General features: G+C 52.3%; 1 protein-coding gene across 2 annotated transcripts in view; it reads left to right on the forward strand.

Annotated features, from left to right (window-relative positions):
• The window catches only part of EGFLAM (EGF like, fibronectin type III and laminin G domains), a 250,445-nt gene extending 240,889 nt beyond the window's left edge, over positions 1–9,556 (forward strand). For both annotated transcript variants that reach the window (XM_044387045.3, XM_026506843.4), the window contains 3 exons: positions 4,489–4,572; positions 7,488–7,591; positions 8,382–9,556. In XM_044387045.3, the coding sequence (XP_044242980.2) occupies positions 4,489–4,572; positions 7,488–7,591; positions 8,382–8,536 (343 nt within the window). In that variant the 3' untranslated portion in view covers positions 8,537–9,556. The remainder of the gene's footprint in view (positions 1–4,488; positions 4,573–7,487; positions 7,592–8,381) is intronic.
• Positions 9,557–18,445: the final 8,889 nt, after the last annotated feature.

Consider the following 18,445-nt stretch of genomic DNA (forward strand, 5'->3'; position numbering starts at 1 on the left):
GGCTGGCCGGTGGGAGCAGCTCTCCCCGTCTCGGCTCCCTTTCCCCCCTTGGCCCTGAGGTCAAACACAGAGCTCTTCACACCCCAGTTTCAGGCTGGCTGCCGCGAAGCCATTTTCTTGTGGTTTTCCTGTGGTTAACCTCACCAAGGCCTCAAGTACTTGATTGTGCCCAGAAAAGGGAACTGAAACAGTAGCTCAGCCGTGGGTGGGAGGCCCAGCTTCCCCCCTAAACCGCCGGCCCCGGACAGGGGAACTGTGCTCAGGGCCACCGCGCAACTCCCACCGGCTCTGGGCTCTCGCAGCTGGCCAGCCCCCACTTCCCACACCCCCGGGACACCCTTCTGACAGCTCCCCTGCATCCCAGACATTTTTCTTCTGTTACCAGTTCTCCCTCAGGATTCTGAAAACGGGCCCGGTGTGTTTCTCTTAGCCTGGAGTCGTGGCTGTGTTGTGTGTGAAGGACGCCCGGCTTTGCCCCCCACGGAGGCAGACGTCTGCGCCCGCCGGGTCCCTGGGCCTGGAGCTGCGGCGTCGCTGCCTCTGCTGCGCTTCCTTCCTCTGGGCTGTCACTTGCCGCGTCCATTCACCCTGCACAGAGGTGGGAAGCACTGCGGGAGGCCGGACATGGAAAGGAGTTCAGATGCAGGCCTTTGGTTTGGAATGTCCATGTACAGAGTCAGTGCGGGGTGGGGTGGGGGACTGGTTTCAGAGGTCGATTCCTGGGACCCCCCCCCCAGAGATTTTGATGGCCCAGGGCCTCGTGGGCACCAGAATCCGATTGGAAACGATCAGGAACCAGGCCCTAAGAAACAGGGTCTGAAATGGTCACCTGCCTGGGCTTTGGAGTCAGACATGTGCCATTTCCATGGCCACGTGACATGGGGCGAGTTACCCTGCCTCTCTGGAAAAGCTAGAAGCAAACAGTTGTGTGGACTGAATGAGTTAATTCATGTGAAGGGCTTAGTGCAGGGTCTGGCCTATCCAGCTGTTAGTGGTACTGATTATTAAAACTGTTACCTTGGAGCAAATGTTTTCTGGGTGTCTATGTACATGATTAAGTAGAAGAAAGGGAGTCAAAGTGTTCAGCTGAGTATAGTTTGGGTGGTTTTGTTTCATTACGTTTTATGATTGTGTATGGGGTCTAAAAGCCAGTGAACAGGTTTGTGAAAACCACCTGATTGACAGGCTTCCCACTACTTCCATGTGACCTTGGTAACATTCCCATGCAACAGATGAAAGGAAGAGATCTGACATTAGCAAAATGCCCTGTGGTGCAGTTCAAAGGGGGTACGACTAAGTTGGGGGGGGTCACCACATGGAGACAGCCACATGGTTTCCAAAAGACCTCACCTGGTCGCCCTTCCTGGTGGCCCACCTCAGTGCTCAGCCCCATAGCCTCCTGTGCACAGCAAGTTGAGCAGGTAAATTTGGATCAGAATAACCAAGTTATGCTAACCAGATTCACAAGGCATTGATAGAGAAGCCAGACATGCTTTCATCTGTGCATTTATTCATTCATTCGTATGTTTCTACCTTTTCTTTTTAAACTGAGGTATAACTTACATGGAGTGTAGAAATGTTAGGTGTACAGCTTGATAACTTTGAAAAATTTTTAAGCATGTAGACACCTGTGTAACCACCACCCAGAACAAGATAGAGAACATTTCTCACACCCAGAGAGCTCCCCCATGCCCTCTCCCAATGCAGGTAACCATCTGTTCTTGGTCTTTATTATTGTTAAAAAAACAAACAAACAAACAAAAAAACACAAAGAGATATTGCAGGGTGACAGGGTGTCTGGGGAAGCAGGAGGGTAGTTGGAGGGTGGGATAGAGTGGTGGGGGCTGTTGGAGAGTCAGGCCGTGGAGAGGCCAACTGAGTTGCCTCCCCAACCTCCACCCCCAATGAGGGCTAGATTCCTGGCTTCTAGGGTCATTGTTGACTCCCTTGAGCACGTTCTGGCTCTTTGCATGAACAGGAGCGTTACCAGGTTGGAGAACAGAAGAAAGCCTGTCTTTTGTCCAAACACACCTAAAAGGTTTCCATTCACTGGGTCACAATCATGTTCCAGTCTAGCGTCCCTGAGATTATCCCCAAGTCACCTTGATTCTGAGATCTGGGTTTTCCTGACCTTTTTCGTTACATATTTACAGCCCGTTGGTTCACTCTCACACATGACTACTCTTCCAGAAGAGGCTTGATGAGTTTAACTGTTGGTGGCAACTTTCCCCTTACTCCTGGTTCCTCCGCATATATTGTCAACCTCGAATGTGAGCTGCATTAAAGACTGCATATATTGGGGTGGTGGGGTTGTTTGGATCTTACTATTGCCATCCTCTTTTATGTACTATTCCCTACAGTCCTTTAGGGAAGGCATTGTTACCCCCATTTCACAGATGAGGAAACAGTCTCAGAGAGATGGGGCAAATGGCCAAGGTCACAGAGTTAGTCATTGACAAGACTGGGAATCAAGGCAGGCTAGTCTAATCCAATGCCCATGCTCTTTGTACTGCCCTGCTCTGCCTTTCATTCAAGCCACGCCTGGTGATTCAGCTCCATTGTGCCAACCAGCTCTCAGCCCTGCTTCATCCTCATTCGTTTCTTCCAAAAGTTATTTGGCCACTAAATAATTAAATCTGAAAATCCCACCTCCAGGCTGCTTCTTACAAGGAGACAATGGATGTGGGAAAATTCATTAGGAAGCCCTAAACTTTTCAGGATCAGAGTGACAGCTGTGTTTCCTAGCTTGTCAGGTCACCCAAGTTGTGTGCTTGGTTCGGTATTAATGGGCTGGGTCACTCCTTGGAGCCTCCATGATTACAGAAAGGACCCATCATGCTTTCCCTGGGGAAAGCCAAGTGCTTTCTCTTCTTGCTCCTTTCTCAGAGTAAGTGCATGGAAGAGCTCAGTAACTAATCCAGGTTTCCTTTCAACATTCCTATTTCTTGGCCGATGAAGTCACGGAGAGCCATGTCCTCTTATAAGCTGAGGAGAGAGGTGCCCTGGTGGAACACATTTTCTTTGAAAAGCGTGATTATGTTAGGCTTTATTACATTATCAAGGGGAGGTCTAGGCAGTTGGCCCAGTGCCCAGCCTGGAGTAGTCACTCACGAAATATTTGTTGAATTGAATTAAACTAGAATTATTAAATGAGCACTGGACTGAGAGGGACATTTCTCTCTGGTAAACAGCACGTGCACATCTTCTGAGACCCGTAGGGTATGAGGGCATCTGGAAACTGACGTAGAAAATACAAAGTTCCTGAGGGGGGCTGGTATCAGAGTAACGGGGAGGGAGGAGCAGATCAGATACCAAGTTCAGTCCTATCCATTAGCCTCGGGATTTTAGGCAGATTCTTCTGATCTCTTTGGGGCTCAGCCCACTCCGCCGTGTTCTGTTTTCCTTTGTTTTTCAGAAAGTGAAAACACATGTATTAGTTTCTGAGAGCTGCCGTAACAAATTACTACAAGTTGGGTGACTTCAAACAATAGAAATGTATTCTCTCAGAGCTCTGCAGAGAGAGGTCCGACACGCGGGTGTTGGCAGGGTGGGTTCCTTCGGTGGGGGGGCTCTGAGGGAGAACGTTCTATCCCTTTCTGCCAGGTAGTGGTGGTTGCTGGCAATTCTTGGTGTTCCTTGGTGTACGGATGCACCATTCCAATCTCTGCCTGCATCTTCATGTGGCGTTCTTCCCTACGTGTCTCTGTCTCTGTGTCCCCCAAATTTCCCCTTTTTTATGAGGACATATTGGGTTTAGGGCCACCCTAACCCAGGATGACTTCATCTTAACTAATTACATCTGCAAAGACTCTCTTTCCAAATAAGGTCACATTCTGAGGTTCTGGGTGAACATTAATTTTGGGGAGATAGTATTTGACCTAGTACAACACATTACAAATGATGAAGCCCTTCTTGCTCCTGAGGCTGTAGGACTGATGCTTCTGTACACGGGGCCAAAACAAACCCACCGACAAACACCTTGAGGACGTTGTGCTGAATGAAAGAAGCCTTTCACAAAGAGACAAACACTGGTTCTACTTCCGTGAGGTATCTCGAGTAGTCAGAGTCACGGAGAGAAAGCAGAGCGGTGGTTGCCAGAGGCCAGGGAGAGGGTGGATGGGGTGTTGTAATTTCAGGGGTGTAGAGCTTCAGTTTTGCGAGATAAAACGAGTTTTGGACATTTCTTCCACAGCAATGTAAACGTCCTCAACACAACCTAACTTACCCTTGAAAATGGTTAAAGTGGTGAATTTTGTGTTACGTATATTGTACTATGATTGGAATTTAAAGAGAACTTTTTTGTTTGTTTGTTTTGGATCATTCATGGCCTAGCCTGGAAACCTAATGCTTTTTACAAATAATTGTTTTGTTTTGTACTAAGGAAACTGCATTCTGAGTTCCAAGGAATATTTGCAATGACAATCGTTTGTGGTTGCCTGTCTGTCTGTATGTGACTTGATTCTGTCTGTTTCTCTCTCGTGCTGTTAGCTACAACCTGGGCAGTGGAGTGGCCACCATCATGGTTAATGGCTCCTTCAGTGACGGTCGGTGGCACCGAGTCAAGGCTGTTAGGTGAGTCCCCACCACAGGCTGAGACAGAACCGGAGCCCAGCAAGAAGTGGATGTGCTGTCCACGTCCCTGTGGCCCCAATGTCCTGCTCCCCAACCGGCCTGGCATCCTACTGCTTCTGACCCGGGTCGTTCAGGGCGTTTTGTGACTAATTTTCCCCTTGCTTTTCCCGAACACCGACAGGCCAGAGAGCCTGACCTTCCAAGTCTGTGCTCGACAGAGATCTTCCAGAGACAGAACTTTTTGATGGCTAAACTGGAAGAGAGCCTTGCTGTCTTGTGAGATCTAGATCTCCCTAGTGGGATCAGATTTCAGGGCCGGTGGACTTTGAGGAAAGCTTCAAATCTCACTGTGTAGGCAATTGTCCACTATTTTTTTTTTTTTTTGACATTTCATTACCTGAGCTTTAGAAGCTGTGTATGCCCTGCCCCAGTGACCTTTCTCCCCCTTCACAGAGGTCACTACCCTGACTTCTGATTAACTTTGGGTGAATCATTCCTTTAAAATTAGTTTTAGTAACCTCTGTCCATATTCTTAACAGTATATTCTGAGAAACCAAAGAACAGGCCCAAACTTAGCTCTGTAAAAAAATGTCAGTCTTGCCATGTAGGATGAAGGTTGCAGGAGTTGAGCTGAATAAAGTCTGTGGTTCCGGTTCCCTGAGCATTTACCATAGCCCTTCCCAGGGAGGTCTGTGGGTGAGGTCATGAGTGAGGCAGGGGAACCATGGGGCTACCATGGTCAGTTTCCTTCTCAGCTCACATATGGGCTGTGGGTGGAGTGGTCTTGCTGGACCCCACTCTCCCGTCCATTACTTATTACCTTAGAAGTTGATACCATGTTTTTTCAAACCTAAGAGCCATTGATTATAAGGCATAGCCTCATTTCAGAGATGTAAAAAAACGAAAAATTCTTAGATAAAATAAAGTGGGGGGAAATGGAATTTTTTAGAGTAATGGTAAGGGGGTGGAAAAGGCAGGTCAGGCAAGGCGAGCTGTTGGGGGCATTGCCCATGACAGCATTCAGGTATGAGATTCTAAAAAAGCATATCCGAAGTGGGGAGGCAGCGTACGTTCTCGAGGGTGAGGGCAGAACACAATTACCTCTAAAGCTCATTACTAGAAGAGTTCCTACCTAGATGTGAGGCCTGGCCAACTGGATTTATATTATCGTATCCTCCAAAAAAGGGTAGAGCCAGGAACCTCTGGAAGGTGAAGGAAGGGCTAAAAGCGGGAAGATTGATTTCAAAATATGTACTTGAATTTACTTGAGGACTTAGAACCCAAGCCCCTTTTCTATCTCATCTAGCTGGCACACTGCCCTTTCCCTGCCCATGGGAAAATAACGCAAGGCAGTTCTCTGGAGAAAGTAAAATAAGGTTCTGAGCCGGTGGCACTAGGCATAACTAAATACTGGACCACTGTGTACTGTATAAACTAAATAAATTAAAGCTCGGGACTGTATGCACACTCATACGTTGAATATTAAGAACCCCATAATTCTTCCCTCAGTGAGATTCCGGAATGCTGGGAGCCAGGCCTATCCCCCACAGTAAGGAAAGTAGAAAATTCAGGTGTCCCCCAAGAAAATGATTGAGCCAGCTCCCAGTACTACGAAGCCCCAGTCAGCAGAACCCATCCTGCTCACAGAGCTTCCAGTCTGCTTTTTAGTGCTTTTCTTCTTTTTTAAAGATTTTATTTATTTATTTTAGAGAGAGTGTGCACACAAGTGGGAGGAGGGGCAGAAAGGGAGGGAGACGGAGAGAGAGAGTCTCCAGCAGACTCCCAGCTGAGCGCAGAGCCTATAGTGGGGCTCGGAATTGGACGCTTAACCGACTGAGCCACCCAAGCACTCCAGTGCTTTTTCTCTTCACTTAACTGTGAAGCGGCAGTCAGGAATCAGTAGGCATTTGAAAAAATCTCTGATGTAAAAGACGGATAGCAGAACAAATCAACATAACAAAGCAATTTGAAGGAAACAGAGACTTGAATGAAAAAAATGATAAAACATATTACTACTGTCAAAGAGATAAGAGAGACTAGTGATCCAAGAAACAAGAACAGTTTGCTATAAAAAAGGAATATTAGAAGATCAGTAATGAACTCCTAAAAAGAAAAACAGTACAGCCTGGGTTGGTACAGCCCTCCAAGAGCCATACAAACAGCTGGTTTTTTGAAGAAGGTCCCTGGGACTAGATAGTTTGGGAAACCAGCTTAGAAAATGGCAAAGCCCTTGCCACAGATGAACCCCTCCACTCCACTGTCCTCTGAGTCACTTTTGGGCGGCGACTCTCTGGGTCCTTTAGAAACTTCTCAGCCATTCTTTGTCCTCCCCTAGAGTAATCCTTTACCTGCTTCATTGCCTTCCCGTTTTGCTTAGAATACTGTTCAAACTCACCCCGTGTCCCCATGTCCCCACCACTCTTCTCCTTACAGTTCTGTTCTTCTCTGGCTCCTTTCAGGAGAAATGCCCTTCACCATCTGCTTCTGGCCACTCTCCTCCCACCTCCAGAATTCTCTATGCCCAGCCTGTACCAACCCCCTATCTTTTCTCTCTTTGGCATTGCCACTTCCTGTTTGCGCTACTCTCCTCCTTCACCTGACCCTACCCGGCCTTCGAAGCCCATCTCGGACCGAATCTCCCTTGAAGCTTTCCTGACCCTCTCTCCTCCTGTGTTCCACAGCATCCTGGCATTCCTCTGCCGTGGCGTGGTGTGACACAGTGTTGTCACGGACAATTTGAATTTTTTTTGTTTGCTTTGGGAAACCATAAACTCCTGAGGGCCAGGGATTTTTTTTTTTCACTTTTGCACCTCCATCATTTAGCATAGTGCCTGGAACAGAGTAGGTACCTAAATACAGTTTTATTAAAATGAATGAATAATTGAATCAAGCACCAACGATGGTGGTTTCTACAGGGACGGCCAATCTGGAAAGATAACAGTGGACGACTATGGGGCCAGGACAGGCAGGTCACCTGGCATGATGCGGCAGCTCAACAGCAATGGAGTTCTGTATGTGGGTAAGTGACCTTTGACCAACTCTGAATTCCGCCAGTGGCTTCTTGTTAGGCCTCCATTTGTCATGGTGGGGTTCCCCCAAAGAGGTGCACTTCCCCGGATCAAATACTAGGAAATTGGGAAGCTTGCCAGATAATTCTGTTCTTCCATTTTCTGAACTTCTGACTCATGGCTGAGGGGGCAGGAAGCACTTAGATGCTTTTGTGCTTTGGACTGATCCACCAGGAAAACCACGCTTTTCTTGTTTATAGAACAAGAACCTGCTTAATATAGCCCCAAAAGTTCCCTCTGAGGAAGGAGGAGCTTTCTTGTTCCCTCTCAAAATCAGAATGAGTAGTATTTCTGTAAATAGTTTGGAAACCGCTACTGCAGACACATGCACACGAAAATAGATCTCTATCCAAATGATATTTCCTAAGAGTGAACTTAATTGAAAGCTTTCGGTATCAGTGTCTTTCTTTCGGTTTAAGATGACATCACCTTTAACTACCTGCTGCATTCCGTTGATGTTATACAACGTTTCGCAATTGCCCAGGCACTGTTTGGTTTCAAGTGGTCAGCTGGGTCAGCGGTTACACGTGAGGTGGGCACTCTGGTGGAGTGTCGGGTCGATACGATGTTCCTTCAAGGGTTATTATGAATTAGACCGATGCTCTGCCCTGAGCAGTCGGAGGGGTCACAGCCCTCACTCATCCTGCCAGCCGGGGGACACCTTGGTCAGTAAACACTCGAGTGTCCTAACGAGACCGGCTCCCCTTTGGCTCACCCCGTCTCCCTCTTGCTTCCTGGCAGGTGGAATGAGGGAAATCGCGGTGCACACTAACAGGCAATACATGCGAGGCCTCGTGGGCTGTGTTTCTCATTTCACCCTGTCCACCGATTACCACATTTCCCTCGTGGAAGACGCTGTGGATGGCAAAAACATCAACACTTGCGGAGCCAAGTAACACCAGCTGGCCTTGCCCAAGGGACACAGCCTTCTATGCGGAGACTCCCCGGGGCCCTGCGACCCTGTCCTGTGCCATCCACAGAGGCCCGGGGACCAGGTGTGTTTCTTCTCATCAAGGAGAAAGTACCCCCTGATGAGAAACTAGAACCAAGACAGGAGTCCCTGAGTGGCCTTTCCTGCTGACACGCTGTGGGCCAAACCCAACGGAATACTCTGTGTAGGAAGCGTCGGACTTTGTCTATTGAATGTGTAGGGGCTGCCAGAGATCACACATCACTGCATATTCCAGAGCCCGTCTGCTGCGGCTCAATGACTATGTTGTGATTCATAGTGCATAAAAAAAGAAAGGAAAAAAAAAGAGAGAGAGACCCAAAGGGCAGTATTAAAATACTTCCCTCCTTCTCTGACTCATGACACTTTTACTGACAGCAGAATGACTATCTGACCTTGGACCTTGAATTTCTCACCTTGGCCCGTGAATTATTAGGATTAATCCCTTCCCTCCTCAGTGGCTGGTTCAGTGTGCTTTGACATCCCATGAAAATCGGGAGGAGGGGAATCACGGTTATACTGCTGCCCCCCCCCCCTCAAAGTTTACCTTTAATGGAAAATCCCTACTTTTTGTAATGCAAATCGAAGAAAGCGGGCACCATGATTTTGTAGCTGTCTTTTTGTATGTGTATATTTTTATAGCTGCAGATTGTCCACGCGGTATACTTTTGCAAGTTTGTGCGGACAACCCTGCATTCTTTGCACACTTCCTAAAAATTGTCCCCCCGAAGAGACTTGTTTGGGCCCTTCGTGGCATCAGTTGGCGTGGGGTAGCTGTCTTGGGTGGGCGGCTTGGGGAGGCTGACTCTTCTGCGGGAGATGTTGGCGGCTCGCAGAGACGAACGTGAAGCTTCCCAGATAAGCAGAGTAACAGGCACGTGCGTTACCGAGGAGGGCCACTGTCATTTTTGTTTTAAGAGGGAGCTTCTGTAGTGAACCTGAATAAAGGAGATGAAGAAGGCTAGAACTCACGCATTCAGTCTTCTGTTCATTTGGGGGAGATGTTACTGATGCCTGCGGAAGCCGTGTCCACAGATGGACACCGATACGATTCGTCACAAGCTGTAGACGCGATCCCTGCAAGTGGAGTCTCACAGTTGGTGATTCCAAGGCTGTTCTGGGGCAGGGGTGCCCTCAGCATGGTCTGAGCGTCTGGGCGAGAAGCAGAGAAGCGGGGTGCTGCCTCTGAGCCGTCGGCGGTGACCCTGCAGACAGCTGGCTCACTGGCACATCCCCAGGACGGCACTTGCCAAGGGAAAGGTGAGATGGACACTGTCCCCGAAGAGGAGGGAAATAGGCTCCGAATCACATAAGAGCCTATAATTAGTCCGTCAGGACTCGACCCTGGTGTGTGCAGCCTGCGTTCAGCGGAGACTTTGAGCACGGCGGTCAGCACTTTGAGAATTCTGCAAAATGAATAAATAAACTAGAGATGTTCCCCTCGTGCTTCAGCCTTCTACCTCCTGCCTTGGGGCCCTCCAATGATCAGGATCCTCCCGGGGGAGGACAACAAGCACGATGGTAATAAGGACAGTGATCACACCAGCGACAGTCCTGGTAATTCCTCTGCTCCTCCGGATGGCGGCTGGGGAGTGCGGTTTGCAGGAAAGCCACATGGTAGAAAGTGGGGTGGTTTTTTTTGTCTTTGTTTGTTTTGTTCCCTAGTTCAGTTAATTGCAAACTCTTCCTGCTCATTCGGCTTAGAAAATACAGAACTATCGTATTGTTACATGTGTTCCTGTACCCTTCGATCTATAGTCTGCATGGTTTCCTGAACTCTTCCTGGACTTTATGTCTTTGCACAATTTTTTTGTGCTGCTTCCTCAGCCCAGCATATTCCATTCCTTAATCCGACATGTCTGTGTTCTCTATCCCCTTCAGGGAATCGATCAGAAGGTTCTGCGTCAGGATGTCTTAGAAAGCAGGTTTTGCCACCTCCCAAGCACCGTCGCCTGCACACCTCTTCCCTAGAGACTGCTAGGACCCGTGCTTCCCAAGATCGAGTGGGCTCACTTTCATAGCACAGTCTGAATCCATTTCCTCCAGCCAAAAAAACAAAAACCAAAAACCAAAACCCAACAACAACAAAAAACCCCAACTGCAAATAAAACATTGCGATTTTAGCAAAATATGCAGCTGAGCGGAAGCCAGAAGAGTCGCGTTGTGGATGAGCTGCAGTTCCCTGCAGGTGTTCTCTGGATAAAACCGCAATGGCTCAGGGACAGGGACCTGGGAGTGTGTGTCAAAGCTGATGAGAATTGTGGGCCACTGCCCCCTGGATGGGATGCAGAAGGGGTTAGAAAGGGTGACCCAGTGGTGGGCGGGGGCACGGGAAATCCTGCTGACAAGAGGGCAGCAGAGTAGGGAGGCCCCCACAGGTGCAGGTCACCTGGGGGCTCAGGGTTAGAGAGCACGGCAGGTATATCCCAAGCCAGGAGCAGGGCTCTTGCACCCTCCCGGTGGACAAAGCCCAGGAGATACAGGACGGATTTACAGGGGAGGTGGTGATGGGGAAACACACGGCATTCCGAAGCTGGGGACTTGGGCCTGGGTTCAGTGGCAGGAGACTGAGGCCAGCTCAGGCTGGCTCTGTGGGAGCCCTGGTGTCGTCTCCAAGTCTGTTACGTCTTGCCACAAACCCTGCGTGCTGCGCAGCCACAGAGCCTCGGGGCCTGCACTCCGCTGGAAGGGTCTAGTGCTCACAGGCCCTGGTAGTCGGCTTTGCAGCTCTGCTGAACTTGCCGGGCTTGACCACCTGGTTCTTCGGGTATCAGCCGGACCCGTTCACATGGGTGGCAGTTGGCTCATTTAAGATGGCCTTGGCTGGGCCGGTGAGGTGACTTGAGTCTGCTCCGTGTGGCTCTCATCCTCCTCGTGGGCCCAGGGGATAGGCTGACATGCCCTTCTCGCTAGAGAGGAGGGCAAAGAAACTCGAGCAGAGGCGTAAGACCTTTGACATCCTACGTTGGGCACTGCTCATGTCCCTTCTGCCACATCCTGTTAGTCAAGGTCCATTGACTGAAGTGACGAAGCAGCAGACCGGACCTCTGCAGGGGAGAAAAAATCACCCAGGGAGGGTGCAAGGTCTGGGCCATTAATGCCATCCGGCCAGCACAGCAAGGCATAGGCTGTTGAGAGAGGTGGTGCGGTCAGAGCAAGGTGCCCCCGGCCGCGGTCCTCCTGGGGGCAGGGATGAGGTCTGTGAAGCTGTCAGTGGCCTCCCAGCCAGGCAGGGCCCACGGGGCAGCCTCCGTCCCTCCTCCCGCCACACCTGCTGTGCCCTGTGCCGCCTCTTTCTACCTGTTGCCTGACACTTGGCAGCTGTGCTGTTATTCTGAGGAGGGGGACTAGCAGGGGGACAGGATAGCTTTTGGGGAGTGGCTCTGTTGAAAGAATACTGAAGAAGTTGCCTGGGCCCTGGGGTCCCGAGAGAAGTTTGGGTAGCCAGGGAGGTCGGGGGTTCAAGCAATCCCTGTCCTGCCCAGGAGGGCTGTCGTGAAGCCCGGGTTCCTGAAAACCACCTTTTGTGCCATGGTCAGGATCGGAGAAAATCTCCCAGACTTCATGTGCCCTAAGCGAGGTTGGCTGAGGGGGTGGGCGGGGGGTGAGGACAGGGGTGTTCTGCCGTTCCTATTAAAACTGACTTTCACAACCACACGCTTCCTCTACGCCTGGTTGCGGGATTTCTCTCAGGAAGGTCCGTGGGGTCTTCTTTGTCCCCACACTGTCCCAGAAGCCCGTGAGTGGCAGCTTGATGACCCCCGGCCGACGGGCACCACTCTGAACGGCTGCCCGGCTCTCCCACCCTCTTATTTGCTCTTCACTTCCAGACCCGGTCCCGTTCCAGCCCCCAGGCCTGAGCCAACACAAACAGGCCTCGGGCTGCCGGACGCGAGCTGCCTGCCGGGGCTGCAGAGTAACCGGTGCTTTCCTTCCGACTTCCCTCCTCGCCTTCCCTTCACCACCCACCTCATTGCTTCTCCCCCTTGCAAGCGAGCTGCCTCCTCCCTGAGTGGGAGGAAGGATCTCGGAAATGTGCCCGGAGCTGGCAGGCCCGGCACTTTCCACTTGGAGGAAATGCTGCATTTTTCACCTTTAACCCAGAAAAATATGGTTCTCAGAAAGCTTGTTTTTAGCACTGAGAGTTCCCAAAGGAAGAAGAATGGGGAGTAGGAGCGGCTCCCAGCCCATCTCAGCTCTGACGGCCAACCCCCTGCCCCCGAAGGCTGTTCCTCCTTGGGAGGGAAACGCCAGGGGCAGCCTGCAGAGGCCCAGCTGCTGGGGGAAAACAAAGGCAGAGAATTCCAGCTCCGAGGAGAAAGACGATCTTTGAGGAGAGAGGTCTGGACAAAGCATTAACCGTCCCGTTCCCTTTCTGGCCTCTTCCCGCCCCAGCCCAGTGCAGCCCGTGGGCATGGAGGCGGGGTGGGGTGCGAACCGCACCAGCCCAGCCCTTGCCGGTCCGGGTGTGCGACGAGCTTCTCAAAGGCAGGAAAGGCATCCCCATCAGAATGCCACACAAGGGATTTGAGGCGCTAAAGCCCACGCCCGAGTGCCTTTTCCCCAGATGGAGAGCGGGGGTCACTCCCTGGCCCTCACTGGGTATCTTACAGCACACGAAACAAAGCAGGAAGTAGAAGGGTCCTGCTTGGGTGCAGTGCGGCCGCGAGGCCCGAGGTCTGCAGGCATCAAAGCCGGCGGGTCTTGGTGGAAGTTCCAGGCTGTGGTTCGGAAGTTCCAGCTTTACAGGTGGCTACATTCAGGCAACCGCATGGACTGGCTTCTGGGGTAGCCCCGGTGAGTCACTACGCTCCAGCCCCACGATCACATGTTCAAGCTTAATAAGAGCCTTCCTTTGACGGCGGCCAGAGCAGATGGCATGGCCTGTTGGGCTTGGGAAGACAGAAGCTGGCCAGAAAGACCGGGCGACTTGCCGTGGTCCTACCATGAGGACACAGCCATGATGCTTCCTTATGGAACTTTCCCACCCCTTTTCCCGGCCTGCAGTCAGACGCGACCGGCCCAAGGACCCCAGGATTGTTCGGTGGCCTTTTGGGCCTTCCTCACGTTGGCTGTGACGGGCAGCATAGGCCTGTGGGTAAGGGGATTTGGACAGAGGCCAGTACCCAAGTGTCTGCTTGCCGGTTTCTCGTCAGAGCTCCAAGTCTGCCTTCTTCCAAAGTTCTCTTATCTCAAGGACTCTGGAAACAGAAACACCAGCCATTCCGTCGGAATGGGATTCGGGGACCCACAGCATGTGATGAGGTCTGGGTTTGAAGTGTTTTCCCTTCTCTCCCTCGCCTTCCCCTCCACAAATAACCTCCAGAACTCAGGGGGGTTGTTGCAAACTATTTCCAAGCAGCAGCGTGCTCCCCTGGGCCCTTGCCTAGCCCCGGCCAAGCCAAGAACCGAGAGTGCAGGACAGGCAGCAGAAGAAACTCCCTGCCACTCCTCCTCTTCTTGCCGGCCCTTGCGGAGACGTCTTTGGTCCTAGAAAGTGCACGGCTCCTGGAGCACTTGTCTTTTCCTGGAAGGATGTGAGAGGAACACTATGTCTCAGTTTTTGGGATGAGGTGGCTGCTTTCTATTTGTCTTCGTCTCGCTGACCTGCTCAAGGGCCAAGTGGTTTACAAAGGCTTGGAAGTCTCTAAGCACAGGGTCTGACCCGCCCAGTGTCCCGGCTGCCCGTCTCCCAGCAAGGGCCCAGCCCGGGGCCACGGCCTCCTGGGACGGCCCGGTGACGGGGCTGTAGCTTTGTCTTAGCTACAAGACGACTTGGGTTGCAATGTCTCTGAGAAGGCAGGCCAGGGGAGCTCAAGAAATTTGCTCAACTATCCTCATTTAGCAACAAAATAACAGGCACCCGGCCAGGGGCTGAGCTGCGGAAAGCCCTGTTAGGAAATGGGCTTCAGGAAGGCAGAGGCCAGGGGAGGGAGCTGTCAGACCGAGGGAGCCTGGAGGAGACCTGGCCCCGGCCGCAGAGGTCCTGTGTTCCCAGTGGACTTCAGCTCTCAGGGCACCCGGGGGAGCGTGGGTGTGACAAGGTGGACTATCAAATAGAGCAAAAAATGGGCCCACGGGTTGCCCGGGCCACGTAGCTACAACCAAGCTGAGTGATGGCCGATCTAGCCCCTCAGACAGGGCTGGGGAGCTAAAATGATTTGCCGAGTGTTGGCGTCTTCTTCACGGTGACATGACTGCGTCTGGCCCGGCAGCCTGAAGCCCTTGCGGTTTGTTCAGGGGCTTTGGGGCTGTTAGGATGGAAGGAGGCAGAATGAGCTGGGTCCTCACGAGGGCTGCTTTGGCGCCCCCTTCACAGACACGCGCCAGCACACATTCAGTGCGTGAGCGGTTACTGAGGGTGCGCTATGGGGGATCCAACCCCGGGATGAGACACGGGGGAGAAGATGAAGGATAGAGAGGACGGCTCCTGAAATCCAGGTGTCGGCCGGGGCTGTGGCCTCGTCGGGCGTGCTCACGGGCCACCCGCTCCTTCCAAGTCCGCAGAGACGACTGCAAGGCCCGGTCGCTCCTGCTAGAGCTCTTGATTAGGCCAGGCCCACCCCGGATGATCTTCCTTTTTATTAACACAAGTCAAGTGATGAGTCACCTCATCATGACAGTGACATCGCGTCTCCTTCACGGGTGGGGCTCGCACCCCAGGGAGTGGGATGGCAGCAGGCCTGTGCAGCAGGGGCCGAGAGTCGTGGGGACCATCTTGGAATTCTGCCTACCACAGCTCATCAACCCTCAGTACCGCGCTGTGCGCCCCCGCGCAGTACTTCGCCGGAAACCAGACTTGTTTGCCTAAGACACCCCGATGTCATCCTGTGTCTCCCACTGAAGAACGTGTCACCGTCTGCTCCTTCCCCGCGCTAGGAGTCAAAGGCTCCCAGGATAAAGGGACTTCTATTCCCAGGAGCATCAACATATGTCAAAACCCCTGTTCTTGTTCCTGAAAGTCCTGTTTCCCTTGGGCCTAGGGACCCTTCCCCATGGCTGAGGGCCCAGGATGGAGTTCGGCTGTTGGTGTGGGTGCCCTGAGGACTGGCTGAGGCTGAGCCGGGCCGCTGCCTCCTCCAGAGGCCACCCAGCATGAGCCCGCAGCAGTCCCCACTCCCAGCTCCTGCTGGCCACCCCGTCATCTTAGAGGAAGTACATGTGAGCAGAACTCGGCATTCGGATGGAATCTCCGTTAGTCAGTTGGTAGGAAAAAGACCACATTTTATGGCATAGAAAAGTCGATTGCAGAGCGCGTGAGTAGAGCGTGTCAACGGCTCCTAGTGTAGGGAAGGAGCAGTGAGGAAGCTCGGGTGCTGGTTTATAGTCCCAACCAAATCAACGCCAAACATCTGTCTGGCTTTTAAAGTCATCCATTACTTAATGAAAAGTATCAACACTTTTATAAATGAATAAAATGAAGGAATTCAATAAGGAATAAGGAATAGGAAATTTAAATAATAGATCCATACACTAGAGTGTTATACAGCCCTGAAACAACAATGCCATATCAATATTCTAGTGATATGAAAAGATTTTCAAAAATACGTTGAAGAATCAGGTTTGAAAACAGAATATACAATGTAACCCTCATATATACGCACATGTATATATATATATGGAAATGTGCAAATATTTATATATACACATTCACATAGGAAAAATATCTGAAAGGGTAACAGGAAAAGTGTTAAAAATAGCTAATGCTGTAAAAGAAAGTAGTGTGATTTTTTCCTTTTCTTTATTTTCTAGTTTAGTGAGCCTGTAGTGGATATTGTTTTGTTCACTCGGAATATCACCCCTCTTCTTTTGGGGGACTGATCCTCCTGACTCGGAATGTGTGGTTTTTGTACAAGTGGCCTGTGAACAGAACCTCTGTCCGGCCACGTGACCGCCCCCAGGGATGGACACGTGACACAGGCCACGCCCACCAGAGTCCTCACTGGGCGCTGGGAGGAATAATACCACCCCCCACCCCCCCACCCCCCCCCACCCCCGGCCCGAACCCTAAGGCCGTAAGCTTGGAGGCACCTGGCACCCCAGGCCCAGCTCTTTGCGGCCACCTGACCTGAGAGAAGAAAGTTTTGGTTGTAGAGAAGAGATGTGTCAGGCCCTGGGTGGAGCAGGAGGCTACGGCCCGGAGTGGCCGGGGGAACTTACCAGGACCTCCCTGCCCCACCTAGTCGATGTCTGAGAGGTGACGCAAGGCCTGTCTTCTGGAGAAGCAGCTATGCAGCTGGGGGGGAAGAGAGGTGGGGACAGAAACGGACAACGTAGTCATGCAGACTAAGAACGACACCAATTTCGAAGCGGGGAGGAGGTGCAGGTGTTGGCGGACGGTGTTAGGAGGGGGGCCCGCACCTGCGGTCACTTCGGTAAAGCCTATTTATCCTTTACGTGCGGTTGTCAAAGAGATACGAGGATCAAGGCAATTTCCTTGAGGGAGAGCAAAGCGTAACTGCAGGCAACGAATCCTTGCGCCCCTCGGGTGAACGAAGCCTCCCCCCGCCGACCTGGGAAGGAGCGTCCCAGGCCACCACAGGGAGCCTCCGTTCCTTGTCTGAGGCATGCGGGTCAACGAGGATCCCTTGTCTTTCCGTGGCTGGACACCGGTCCCCAGGGGGACCACCTCTCTGTACGATAAGGGAGTTCTTACACCCAGGGACAGTAAGCCATGCGTTGGTCCAGTTAGTTTTCAAGGTCCAGTTAGTTCAAGAATCCGTACCAGGCACTTGTCCTGTGGCTGCAGCGGTAACCGAGATGCCCCTCAATTTCTGTGTCAAAGAAAGCGTTGGAATTGTGCTCGGTGCTTGGAGAGGTGGGGGGAGCTGCACGGAGGCGGGGTGCACGGAGAGGTGGGGGTGCTGAGGCACTGGGAGAGACTTCTCTGAGCCAGCCATGCTTAGCCTGAGACGTGAGGGTGGAGAAGGTTACCAGCTGAAGAGAGGTCGAGTCCAGCATGTCAGAGGGTGGAACAGGCTCTTGCCATGGAACACCCATCTGGGTGACCGTGGGATGTGACCTCAGGTGCATCTGACCCGAGTTTAAGGTATTTACACCTGGAAGGTGCTGGTCAGAAAGCCAGAGGCATTCCTGAGGTTTCTGGAAGGGCAGAGGCACGGGTAACAACGCCACATCTACCCTGTTGGGAGCGTCGCATACACTATCCGGAATCCTCCCAACCCTTTGCAAAAAGAGGTCCTCAAGCCCCACCATTTTGAGCCGAGGAGACTGAGAGGTTGGCCGACTCCCTGGGGCGGGGTTGGGTGGGGGTTGCGGACTAGGTGGTGAAGATGGCCGGGAGCCAGGCCTGCGCAGCCCGGGCAAGGGGGCAGCCACCTGTCCTCACTGGAAATCCCCCCCACCCCCCATCTGCCGCCACAGCAAAGGCAAGGAGCCACCGACGGAACAGAAGATTGGACTCCAGGCCCATTTGTGCAGGGTGTGTGCTGTTGGCGGCTGGTTCCCGGGCGATCTGGGATTGGGAGGGTGCGGGGTCTCGCTGCGCTGCTCGCTGCTTCCGGCCCTGGCCTGGCCTCTGGAATCAGAGCCCGCCCCGCGCAAGGTGAGCGAGGGTGTGTGCGAGCACGTCCAGGGACAGGAAGCTGAGGCCTGGCTCCAGCCTTGGAAGGCTGTCTGCAGCGAAGACATGTTTCCACGGCAGTGAGAAAGCGCTGGGCCCGGGGAGACCGATTCCCTCTGAGCTGGGCCTCTGCTCGTCTCGCCTTTGGCAAGTTGCGGGGACGGAGGAGCGGCCGGTGCACTGCGCTCGCACTCCCCTAACACGGCTTCCTCCTCCCGGTTCTTACCGGAGTCCTCCTCAGAAGCTCTTCCTGCCTCTTTAATCTGAGGCGAA

Source organism: Ursus arctos, unplaced genomic scaffold (genome assembly GCF_023065955.2).
Source record: "Ursus arctos isolate Adak ecotype North America unplaced genomic scaffold, UrsArc2.0 scaffold_15, whole genome shotgun sequence".
NCBI classification, from domain to species: domain Eukaryota; kingdom Metazoa; phylum Chordata; class Mammalia; order Carnivora; family Ursidae; genus Ursus; species Ursus arctos.